A 12,902-nucleotide genomic window follows, 5' to 3' on the forward strand; every position below is an offset into this window, starting at 1 on the left:
TAATCAAGGATGTTAAAGAATATACACTGATAACTATAAACACTCATGAAATAAATTGAAAAAGACACAAACATATAGGAAGATATCCCATGTTCATGGATTGAAAAGTCTATGTTAACCAAAGTGATTTACAGATCCAATGCAATCCCTCCAATGTCATCTTTTGCAGAAATAGAAAAAACAATCCGAAAACTAATATGGGACCACCAAAAAACATAAATAGCCAAAGTGATCCTTATCAAAAAGAACAAAGCTAGAAGCATTGCACTATCTGATGTTAAAATTTACTACAAAGGTACAGTAATCAAAATAGCATTGTCTGGAAAAAAGTACACATGGAACAACAGAACAAGATAAAGGACTCCGAAGAAAACCCATAAATTTATAGCCAATTGAATTTTGACAAAGAGGCCGAAAGCACAGAATGGGGAAAGGACAGTCTCCAAAAACTGGTGTCAGGAAAACTGTATACCCATATGCAGAAGGATGAATTTGAATCTTTCTTTCATAACATATCACTTAAACATAAGACCTGAAACTGTAAAACTACTAGAGGAAAACATAGGGGAAAATTATCTTGACATTGGTTTGGGCAATGATTTTTTTAGATATGATCCTGAAAGCGCAAGCAATAAACAGACAATGAAATTTTATCAGATGAAAAAGCTTCTTCACAGCAAAAGAAACAACAGAGTGAAAACATAACCCACAGAGTAGAAGAAAATACTTGCAAGCCATACATATAAGAGGTTAATATTCAAACTATATAAGGAACTCAAACAACTTAATTACAAGAAAACAAATAACCAGATCAGAAAATGAGCAAAATACCTGAAGAGATATGTATCATAATAAGACATACAACTGATCCACAGGTTCACGAAGAATTCTCAATATAAGTAAACATTAGGGGAATGCAAATTAAACCCACCATGAGCTATAACTTCACACCTATTGGAATAACTATAATCAAAAAGAAAATACATGTGTTCCAGAGAATGTAGAGCAAAGGGAACTCTTGTTTATTGCTGGTGGAAACACAAATTAGTACAGCCATATGAATAACGGTCTGGAGGTTCCATAAAAGATGAAACATAGAACTATCCCATGATTCGGCAATTTCACTAGGGGATATATATCTAAAAATTTGAAATCAATAAGTCAAAGAGCTATATGCACTCCCCTGTTTATTGCAGCACTATTCACAATAGCAAAGATATGGAATCAACCTAAGTGTCTATCAATGGATGAATGGATGAAGAAAATGTGGTGTGTAAACAAAAAAATGCTATTCAGTCATTAAAAGAAGGAAATTCTGTCATTTGCAGCAACATGATGAACTTGGAGGACATTATGTTACATAAAATAAGCCAGGCACAGAAAGACAAGTATGGCATATTTTATATATGGAATGTAAAAATGTGAACTTATAGTAGAGGAGAATGGTGGTTACCAGAGGCCAGGGCCAGGGGAAAGGGAGGAAATAGAGACATGGTCATCAAAGGTATAAAGTTTCAGTTACACAAGAGGAATAGGATTTTGAGATATATTGCACAGCAGGATGCCTATAATAAAAAACAATGTATGTTCCAAAATAACTGAGTGAAAATTTTCCAACATCTCATCACAAAGTTAGTGAGATGAAGTGTGTTAATTAGCTTGATTTAATCATTCCACATTATATACATATATAAAAACATCACATTGAAAACCACAAATGTACCCAAATATCATTTGCTAATTAAAATAGTATTAATTAAGTAATAAATTAAAACAAGTTTAAAAATAGCCCTGGATACCTCATACCCATTAGGATGGCTACTATCAAAATAGAAAAAATTACAGAAAATAATAAGTGTTGGTGAGGATGTGGAAAAATTGGAACTCTTGTTCACTGTTGGTAGGGATGTAAAATGGTGCAGCCACTACGAAAAACAGAATGGCAGTTCTTCAAACATTAAAAAACAAAATTGCCATATGATCCAGCAATTCCATTTCTGTGTATATATTCAAAATAAGTGAAATCAGGGAGTGAAAGAGATATTTGCATATTTGTGATCATAGCAGCATTATTTACAGTAGCTAAGAGATAGAAGCACCCTAAACGTCTATCTACAGATCAATGGATAAACAAAATGTGGTGTATACATGCAATGGAATCTTGCTCAGCCTTAGAAAGAAAGAAAATTTTGACACAGGCTACAACAGGGATGAACCTTGAGGGCATTATGTTAAGTGAATTAGTCTAATCATAAAACTACACAAAAAGACAAATACTGTTTTATTCTATTGATATATCTACAATAGTCAAAGCCATAGAGACAGAAAATAAAACGGTGATTGAAATTTTTATGTATATGTATTTTACCAGATTTAAAAATTTTTTTAAAGCCCCTGATTTTTAAGAAAGTAATTAAATCCATCTATGCCTAGTGTTCCAGTAATGGAACACTAAGCATGTGGGAGTTATTTATATCCTACTGCTCAAGGTCATCGCCAAGGTCTGATTGCAATAATTCAAAAAACTGCAACCTCAAGCATATATGGGTTAAGAAAAACTTTGCATTCTTGTTATTTCTGGGGCCACACTTCCATCTAGCATGATGATGCCTAAACAACCTTTTGAAAACTGATATAAATATCCAAAGTTTTAGAGATTAAAATAGTGAGGAAAAACAAATAATTATTATAATTCCCAGGAAATATCCATAAGTCAAAAGCCTTTGCTTAGGGGAATCTTCAGAAAGAAAGACTTGAGGAAAAGAAAAAATCAAATTCCTTAAGCATGACATTTAGGATTTGCTCTGGCTTGTGATAAATATATAGAGAGCAAGTCCAATTGTGTGATGCCCTATTTTAAGAAATTGCATTTTTTATACAAATGAATTAGCTTAATTTATCATATTCTAAAAGTATCCTTTAGTATTCTTTGAAATTAGAGACTCCATTATATCACTTATCTTTTACTTGAAGACTAAAGCACATGTCTCAGAAGTGGAGGCAGTGGTAACATGTTAGAAATCACTGTCAATCGGAAATCAATCTGTAATAAAGGCGGCACTTCTAAAATTATAATGTAAGTCAATAGGGAAATATATGATTCCATTTTCAAAAATGTGCTTCAAGTACAAATGTCACGGAATGCAACTATTTGTAAAATAAGGTCTAGTTTTAGTCACATAAGGCATGATTTTAAAAAATCACACTCAACTCAGTATTTCCTAGGTGAGTAAAGAAAAATAGAAATGAGCCATTTCTGAGGTGCTGGGGGATGTTATTTGATAAATTTACTAAGAGCCTAGAGAAAACTGAAGTTGCTGCCCTCTGACTACAACATTCAAGTTTATCATTTGTGTGTAACATAAAAGGCCAATTTAGATGTTAAAATTTAATCATCATGAAACATTAATGCCTTAGGTTGAAACAGAGAATGGCACAATAATGGCACTAGAAAGGGTGAAAATAGCACCATTACTCTCATTGACATCATCAATGTGTTTGCTTCAGTGAACTGCACTTCCAAAATGGAAAAACAAGAAGGTTATTTGTAAGGAAGTTATCATCAATATTTAGCTTTCTTCTTGCCCGACTCTAGAATGACCTATATTCTATAAAAGACGAAAAAATACATCTAACCAAAACATAGATGTCTTCATTCATAAAACACAGCAACATTTGGCAGATTTCCTTTATCATCTTTGGATTAATGTGATTGCATTAGGGAAATTTAAAAGTTGATCATTAAATGATAAAAATATGAAATATTGTTTCGTGGGGGCAGTAAGCACTGTTTAGTATCAACTAAACAAACATTTATTTGGCTATCAATCTACAAGTCGTTAGTTACCTACTATGTCCCAGACATATAATAATACATAAATATATACATATATAACCTGTCTTATGAGTGTCAAATCCATATTTCTAACTGCCAACCAGAGATTTCCATCAGGAAATCCTATAGGCACTTCAAAGTCTACAAGGCCAAACTGCAATAGCCCTGTAGGTATGCATACCCTGCAGGTATGCATTATTATATATGTAGACCTATATATGTTTATATATATGTGTAGACCTATTTAATATGTTTATATATATGTGTAGATCATTATTATATGTGTAAACATATATGTATGTTTATATATATGTGTAGACCTATTTAAAAATGTATGAATTTTGAAATGAGAGCCAGAAGACTTAGATTCTGAGACACTACACACTACACCCCTCCTTGCCTCTCCCAAATACTATTTATATAGTGATAATAGAAACACATTTGTGTTTCCAGCCTTAACCTCTCTTATGAGGACCAAATCCATATGTCTAACTGCAAACCAGACATTTCCATCAGGAAATCCCACAGGCACTTCAAAGTTCACAAGGCCAAATTCCAACAGCCCTGTACATATGTATGTGTCCATACAATTCAGACATTCACAAGTCCTTTGAAGTCAGTATTGGCTCTTCTTCATTCTTATTTTACTTTCCAGACCCGGATCAACTATCGCCTTTTTGGGTTGCCCTCCATAACCTTCCCAGGCTGAATTGATTGCTATTTTCCCCATATTCTCATTATTTTTAGTATATGTCCTTAATACTATACTTACTTTTTTGTTATAATTAGTGAAGTAACTATCTTTCTCTTCTGCTACACCATAAACCTCTAAGGCAGATGACGTTTTTGTTACTGTCTTGCTTTGGTTTTGAAGGGATTAATCTGAAAACACTCAAATGAAATGGTGTTTTTACAAGAAAATTCTGTTACAATAGGTATGAGTTGAAACATCTCTTACTTTCCTTTTTGTTTTTTTTTTTTTGAGACGGAGAGTGTAGCTCTGTCGCCCAGGCTGGAGTGCAGTGGCGCAATCTCGGCTCACTGCAAGCTCCGCCTCCCGGGTTCACGCCATTCTTCTGCCTCAGCCTCCCGAGTAGCTGGGACTACAGGTGCCTGCCACCATGCCCGGCTAATTTTTTGTATTTTTAGTAGAGACGGGGTTTCACCGTGTTAGCCAGGGTGGTCTCGATCTCCTGACCTTGTGATCCGCCCGCCTCAGCCTTCCAAAGTGCTGGGATTACAGGTGTGAGCCACCATACCCGGCAACATCTCTTACTTTCAACATATGTACCAGTGACTCTAATATGTTCCAAAGTCTGAAAATCACTGAATTACGCAAATAGACAGAGAGTACTGCCACACAATAAATGTTTAAAATAACTCTTAAGGTGTAAGCATACCCTCTTATATTTGGCTAAATATTTCATGTGTCATTCTAATGATTTCTGGTGATGGCAACCATTTTCTAAGTAGTGAGCCTATACACACTTAATTTTTTTCCTTTTTTTTGAGATGGAGTCTCGCTCTGTAGCCCGGGCTGGAGTGCAGTGGCGGGATCTCGGCAGTGGCGGGATCTCGGCTCACTGCAAGCCCCACCTCTCCGGTTCACGCCATTCTGCCGGTTCACGCCATTCTGCCGGTTCACGCCATTCTGCTGCCCCAGCCTCCCGAGTAGTTGGGACTACAGGCGCCAGCCACCACGCCCAGCTTTTTTTTTTTTTTAATTATTATTTTATTTATTTATTTATTTATTTATTTTTAGTAGAGACGGGGTTTCACCGTGTTGGCCAGGCTGGTCTAGAACTCCTGACCTCAGGTTATTCACCCGCCTCGGCCTCCCAAAGTGCTGGGATCACAGGCGTGAGCCCGGCCCCACCCACCCCCCCCTTTTTTTTTTTGAGACAGAGTTTCACCCTTGTTGCCCAGGCTGGAGTGCAATGGCATGATTTCGGCTCACTGCAACCCCCGCCTCCCGAGTTCGAGCGATTCTCTTGCCTCAGCCTCTTGAGTAGCTGGGATTACAGATGAACGCCAGCACGCTCAGCTAATTTTTTTATTTTTAGTAGAGACGCGGTTTCACCATGTTGGCCAGGCTGGTCTAGAACTCCTGACCTCAGGTAATTCACCCGCCTCCGCCACTCAAAGTGCTGGGATTATAGGCGTGAGCTACTACGCCCTGCTCAGCCTGTACACATTTAAAACACCCTGACTGTTAGGTAAGATAAATATTGTGACGGAAAGATGGAGACATTAACTGAAAAAAAGTAGGTTGCAAAACAACTTTTACAAAATATTCACATTTTAGTATCAACTGCATAAATGGGTACATATATGTACAAAAAAGTCATGAAAGATATACACTAACTTGCTGACAGTAGTAATCTTAGGCTGGTGGAAATGTGGTGGTTTTTAAAAATATTTTACCTTATGTGTCCGACTTTCTGCAAGGCACATAAACTGTTTTTATAATAATTAGATAAAAAATAAACACATATGCCTTCTGTCAGAATTGATAGGACTCTAGAGGGGAAAATAATGAATATAAATCGAATACCTTATGCATCAGGCAGTATGCTAGATGCTGGGGATAGAACAATTAGTAATGCAAGGACAGGTTTAGAGAAGTTAAACAGCATACCCATGACTTATTATAAACAAATAATATAATTCGGATTCAAATTCAGGTATTTATGATTCTGAAATAATACTTATTTCCATTTCATCTTGGTACTTCAGGTCCAATATCATTCCTGGGCAAAACTTAAGTTTCTGCTGCTCTACCCACATTACGTCATGCCATGAATCACCATGATCATTACCATGGGGCCTATCTCAGGATACTCTTCATCCATCAACTGAATCTTTATCATCTTCCCTAATGTTTTCGTCAACTAATCTGATAAAGTAATTTATGAAAAAGAATTGATATATTAGTTGTTGTACTGAACACTCAAGTGCCATGTATGTACAGCCTATTATGCTAGGTTTGGGATGACAGAGCTCATATTCAAGTGGAGGGCAGGGAAGCTAAACACTCACATAGCTGACTGCATCATAATCTGCTAAATGTTATAATGAAGATAACAACAAAACTGTCACTGTGAGCATGGAGAAGTTAAGTGCTTAATTCTGTATTGGAAGTCACAGAGAGTTTAATAGAAAAGTAAGTAGGCAAAGGGCATATGAAGCAAAGACCAATACCTGTGCAAACTACATATGTATCCGCGAAAGAACCCTCCTTCTAAGGGTAAGTCTGACCATTTTATGGCAACCTCCTGCAAACACATTGCCCTTACATTGATGCCAAATTCCAGTGCTAGGTGTCTCTGGGTTTACAGCAGACTAGTAGTATGAAATACTTTTAGGCAACCCTTTCTTGAGCAGATCTCACAATAACATCTTAAAGCAAACACCTGTGGCTTATGCAGCCTCTCTTTCATATTGGTACATGACATTCTCACTGAACTGCAACCCTGAGCAGCTCACATAGTGACATGTTTAATGTAGTTGGGTTACCTAATAATACTTGCAGAAATTAGGAAGCTGTCAGCAAAACATCCAGGAGGGCTTTGTGAATTGCTTTCTAAAATCACTCTAAATTAGCAATTAATGAAAAAATTTTGACAAATTGTTCAACACTGAGTACAAGTGGATAAAAATCAACCTTTGGAAAATTCAATTTTGTTTATCATTAATGCTAGAGTATATTTAACAGATGAATTTTTTCCAGAGTAGTCACCTCAATTTACTCCAGTAGATAGCCTTGATAAGTAAATTATTTTACCCCTTTTTAAAAGAAAATAGAAATTAACTCATTCCAAAGAGTAAAGGAGAGGAACATAAACTTTTGGATCAGAAGTATGCTTGGAGAGAAATATGTGAATAGGTAGTTAGAGATAAAGAGAATTAACATTTTATGCATAGTTATAAGTAACTGAGGCCTTTCAGGCATCAGTGATAGGTAATTTATACATGAATATTTGCACTTCCTTATGTACTTTAAGCGAGTTGTATTTATGGGCTTTCTGGAGGGCTGACTTTTTTTTCTTCAATTATTTCAGTCACAGTTTACATAAATAATCATAGTTCTATGATCACTGTGTCAGAATTAGAAAATATTTCAAAATAACTAGATGGTTACAAAATATAAATGTACACATGAAATATTTAGTTTTTATAAAGTTAAGTCAGGTGGTTTGGCATAAAAATGATATACTCTAAAATATGAAAAAGTTAAGAGTGAGTCGGTGATGAAATTAAGGACCAAGACAGAGAAGAAATCAAACATGCCTTCTATTTCTTCTCTAAAATCCCACCCCAGGTAGAAAGTGTTACCTCCTCTAAAAATGTTTTCCACATTATTTCCAAAATAATTGCGAGAATACCATAAAAATTCCCTATTGCCTACAAGAAAATAGGCAGTTAATACTTTGAAGTTATTGGGTAACATTTAAGGAAATTTTTAGCAAATATGTTTTTTAAGTTAAAACACAAAAACCACAAAACATGTTTCAAAACTAATTTCTGAAAAACAACCAAAATATTTTAAATAAATCTTCAAACCTAAATGGTTGCAGGTGAAAAGATTAATTTCCAGTGCCAAATAAGATTTATACATGTTCCTTCCTCGTCTAGTATCACATATGGGTAAGTTTATAATTGGATAAGCACAATAGCCTGACCTGAAAATAAATCAGGGCAAAGTTTACCAACAAAGGGGGGAAAACACAACAGGATTCTATATTATTTAAGAGAAATATTTATTTATTTATTTACTTAAAACTTTAAACTCTAGGTCTCCAGAGGCATTCAACCAGTAAATATTTACTTATTGCCTTTTATTTGCTAAGTATTAGTGGAGAAATGAGGCAATATAAAGATGACAATTGTATTCTCTGTTCTCAAGACATTTACAACTGAGTTGGAGACGCATGCACACAAATACATCTTACTGCTATATAACAACAATTATATTAGCCTTTATAACAATGGCTAAAAACAAAAGCTTACTTTTTGGTATTTCTTAAATGATTTTTAGTACAATTTATTATATTAACTTGTTCGGATTTGTGACTGAACAGCATGTTGTGTGTGTACACCAAGACAGCATCTGAGTGCCCAAACATCTAAGGAAAAACAGACATGACAAATTACCAATCCTAGTTCAGCACAACCTGGCCAGTTTTAGAAATGGCAAATATTCCTTCTCACTTCCAATGGCCTCACATATGGAGAAGTACAACCTGTTTTCATAGCAGTCCACAATTTATATTTATCTGCACCCCAATATACTTTTCTTCAACCTCATCCTATTTATTTTAAATCTCACTTCATCTTGAAACAAACTTCCTATGTTCTTGATATTGCATGCTATTACATTGAGAGTTATAACAGCACTACTTTTTAACAACACATTATAGTTTAGGAAAGAATCTTTGAACTTCACAAAATAAAATCTTATTAAGAATCTTTTTTTCAGAATGTGCTATTTTTGGTCTTTTTTTTTTTTTTTTTTTTTTTTTTTTACTGTGAATTACCTCTTAACCAGAATTGGAAAATGTTAAATATCCTCAAATATAACATTTTATATTAAAAACAGCAACAGCAAAAATATCCAGTCTATACCCTGGATCAGTATACATTCTGTCCAGCCTGCCATACATTCCACATTTACATTTCCTGCTTTTCATGACGGCTCCAATGCACTGTGCAAGTTTTTCAAACAACATACATTCAAATATATTCACAAGTCTTGATAGTAGTAAGGCAACAAGTGAAAAAATACACATTCTTTTATCTATTTAAGGAGAGGTGATAACACTTAAATAAGTTGTGAAATTAAAAAAAAAATGGTTGTTTCAACTTTCAGGTTAATTCTGAAAATGCAGTGAAGCAGAACCCCTGCACTCCTAAAGTGTTCTCACCAATGAGGAGTTTGATACAAACACAAGATTCTATGATAACTTCTTTCCAAAGAGAATAAACTTAAGAAAAAGCACTTTAGCATGAACAAAGTAAAAACTATATACACTAAGATCACAATTTGCAAATTGAGTGTTTCCAAACGTAGGTAATCCAGAGCTTGGAATGTATTTTTCCAATTGAACAATGCTATAAAACTATGGTAAGCTCTCCAGAAAAGATGTAGGAACACCTTGCTTACTAGAAAATTTTCTTTTCATATACCATGTATCTGCAATGAAAAATAACTAAAAATAATGAGGTTGTAATACTGGTAACAGGAAAAACAAGGAAAACAAATATATGTAACTGTAAGACATTGACTGCATCTTCTTAAAGAAAGAGAATATATGAATCATTCAAAGAGAGAATGCAACTAAAGATTAACCAAATTTCTTTGTATGAAAATTCCAAAAGATGGTGTTGGAAAGGAGTCAAAAAGTCTTAAAGTCAAGTTTTCATTGACCAAAGGATCACTCACTCTCTCTGCTTGGAGGAGTACAACTTAAGCTGGGCTGGTTCCACCTGGAAAACAAAAGACACACAGAGTTAAAAGCAAAAAATGCAACATGAAGCAGGAAAGTCAGGTGGAACTAAAAGGTAAATCTGTGTACCTGGAGTACAAGGCGGCCATCCTTAGCTCCAGAGGCCTGCATAGTTCCCATGGAGGCCTGCAGGGAGAGGCCCCCCAGCCACAAAGAGCTTCATCTCGGGCCAGTTGTAGCAGTGGGTGTAGAGCGCATTGGGAAACACTTCCATGCCACCAAAGTAATTCACCCAGAAGTCATTGTGGTTGAGCCAACCTCTGCCACAAGCAAGCCTGAGCTTCCTCCCTGAAGGTCCCGAAGAGGACTCCAGGGTGGCGGAGGCTCTCTCCTCCAGGAATTTCTGGGCCCGGATGTCATAGAAGAGCAGGGAGCCCTGACCGGTGCCCACAGTGATGATGTGGCGGTAGAAGCTCAGAGACCGCACACCTGTGCCACCCTCTCGAGAACACAGGGGCCGGATGTTCTGCTGGCCCTGGCGCAGATCCAGGAAAGAGACGTGGGAATGGGAGCCCACAGCATACACAGACATATCATCGCAGTAGGTCAGGCACACATTATCCCGGAAGTAGGGTAGCCTGATGGACAGCAGCCTGGATAGTGTGCTCTGGGCTTTCCACAGGTGGAAGTAGCCATCCAAGGACACCGCTCCCAGCTCCTGGTTCTTGGCGCCGCAGGCCAGGGCCCGCACCTTGCGGTTACTGGGGTTGATGATGGCCCTGGGGATGGCCTCCACATCCTTCGGACGGATGTGGGCATATACGGGGAGACCCACCTCGCTATGCCAGGCAACAGTGTCATCGAACTTGTCCGGGTCCATCCGCCACAGCGCCACAGTGCCGTCACGGGAGCCGCTCACGGCTACGGTGTCACTCAGCCAGGCGACGGCGAAGATCCAGTCCTTGTGGCCATGGCGGTCGCCCAGGCACAGGGGATCCAGGGTGGGCAGCTGGTAGATGGCCAGGCTGTTGGGGTTTTCGCCGCCGGTGGCCAGAAGCGTCTTGGAGGGATTCAGCTCGATGGCATGGATGCCACAGCCCTGTTGGTCCTGGGCCAGCCTGGCCTCCCTGTCCCGCAAGAGGGGGATGCGTGTGATGTGGCCTGACTGCACGTCCACCACGAAGAGCGTGTTACACTTGGTGCCGCACACCACCTGCCTGGAGTTCAGCCACTGTGACGCGAACACCTTGTTGAGGGTGCCCAGGTCCAGTTGGCGCTCCGTCAGCAGCTCGGGCAGCCTCTGTACCGCGTAGCCTCGCATCTCGCCATCGAAGCCCTGGAGCCCGGCGGGGCCCCATCCGCCTACCTCCCGAACCTTCAGATAGTGCACCATTGAGCGACACGTCGCCGGCCGCCTCTGCCTCTTCAGTAGCAGAGGCCCCTCACCGTCCGCTGCCGCCAAGCCCTGCGACGGCGAGCTCTCGGCGCCCGCCTCGACCGCGGGCGCTTTCCGTTTCCTGCTACCTGTTTGCTGCTGGGCCATGGTGGGCGGCGGGCGAGCGGCGGCGGCAAGGCGTTGGTGGCGGTTGCGGCGCGTGGCTCCCGTGTAGGTCGTGGCGGCGGCGTGGATGGTTGCGCTGGGACCCAGCCTTCGGATTCTGAGGCGCGGCAGTGGCGGACCGGGTGAGGGACGCGCGGGCGAGGGCGGCTGTGGCGGTGCAGACCTACGCGAGGGCGGGAAGTGCGTCTGGCCGGACAGTGAGAGCAAAGTCAGTGTGGGGCGAGATCTACGCGGGGGGCCGAGTGGGAGGGGCGGAGAGAGTGGGAGGAGCAGGCGAGCGGGCAGGCGGGTGTGAGCGCGTGGGGTGCCTGAGGAGTAGCTGAGGCCGGGCGGGGTGAAGGCTGGGAGGGGACAGGGCGGGGAGCGGGGAGCGGAGCTGCAAAGACAGAGTCTCTGAGGGCCCGCAAGCCAGGATCCCAAGTATCAGACACGCGGCATTTCACTACCCTCAGGACAGCAGCTAAGTACCCCTCTTAAAATCCCTACTTCAGTAAAATCTGAAACCTACGATATAGTCAAGTACCGGGCTAGAAGGAGCCCAGGCCACGATCTGTCTGGAGAAACCAGTGTGCAGTTGGTGTAATCCTGGGACACCCTTCGCTAAGATTAGACATTAAACTTGGCAAGGAATGAGGGATTCGGCAGCTGCAGGGAGACCTTTACCCATGTCAGACCTGCAGCCCCCCAAGTTTCAGCCCCTCAGTTGATGTCTTAAACAGTTTCAAACAAATCTTTTTTCCCTCCTCAAATTGAGGTTTCTGAGCTGCTGCACTACAGTCCCTTGAGGAGTACAATCCAGATGCAAATCCCTGGGACCCACGTTTGGCCCATGGTGATATCAGGGAACCCTTGGTTTGGTGCAGCCTTGAGAAAATGGTGGGTTGTAATAATGGGGGAGGAATCCTGAGGGGCTTTTTGGAGGTGTTTGCTTCCTTTGAGCCTCAGAGTCCTAAGGAGATGGAGTGGAAGCATCTGTGGAGGGGGATTCCTTCCCCACTCCTGAGAGGCAAAGTTAATATCCCCGTTGTCAGTCACAGAGACGCCTAAGTTGAGTCCCTGG

General features: G+C 39.9%; 1 protein-coding gene across 1 annotated transcript; it reads right to left on the reverse strand.

Moving 5' to 3' along the window:
- Nucleotides 1-8,581: 8,581 nt before the first annotated feature.
- DCAF12L1 (DDB1 and CUL4 associated factor 12 like 1) lies at nucleotides 8,582-12,058 on the reverse strand. The gene is made up of 2 exons (XM_005594527.5): nucleotides 10,411-12,058; nucleotides 8,582-10,321 (listed from the first exon to the last, which is right to left on the reverse strand). Exon 1 carries the CDS (start codon nucleotides 11,822-11,824, stop codon nucleotides 10,433-10,435), a length of 1,392 nt encoding a protein of 463 aa, XP_005594584.1. The 5' UTR covers nucleotides 11,825-12,058; the 3' UTR covers nucleotides 8,582-10,321; nucleotides 10,411-10,432.
- Nucleotides 12,059-12,902: the final 844 nt, after the last annotated feature.

Source organism: Macaca fascicularis, chromosome X (genome assembly GCF_037993035.2).
Source record: "Macaca fascicularis isolate 582-1 chromosome X, T2T-MFA8v1.1".
In the NCBI taxonomy this organism is placed as follows: Eukaryota; Metazoa; Chordata; class Mammalia; order Primates; family Cercopithecidae; genus Macaca; species Macaca fascicularis.

Bases quoted from the DNA above. Each gene is read 5' to 3' on its own strand.
- DCAF12L1 (XM_005594527.5), bottom strand. From the start codon at position 11,824: ATGGCCCAGCAGCAAACAGGTAGCAGGAAACGGAAAGCGCCCGCGGTC.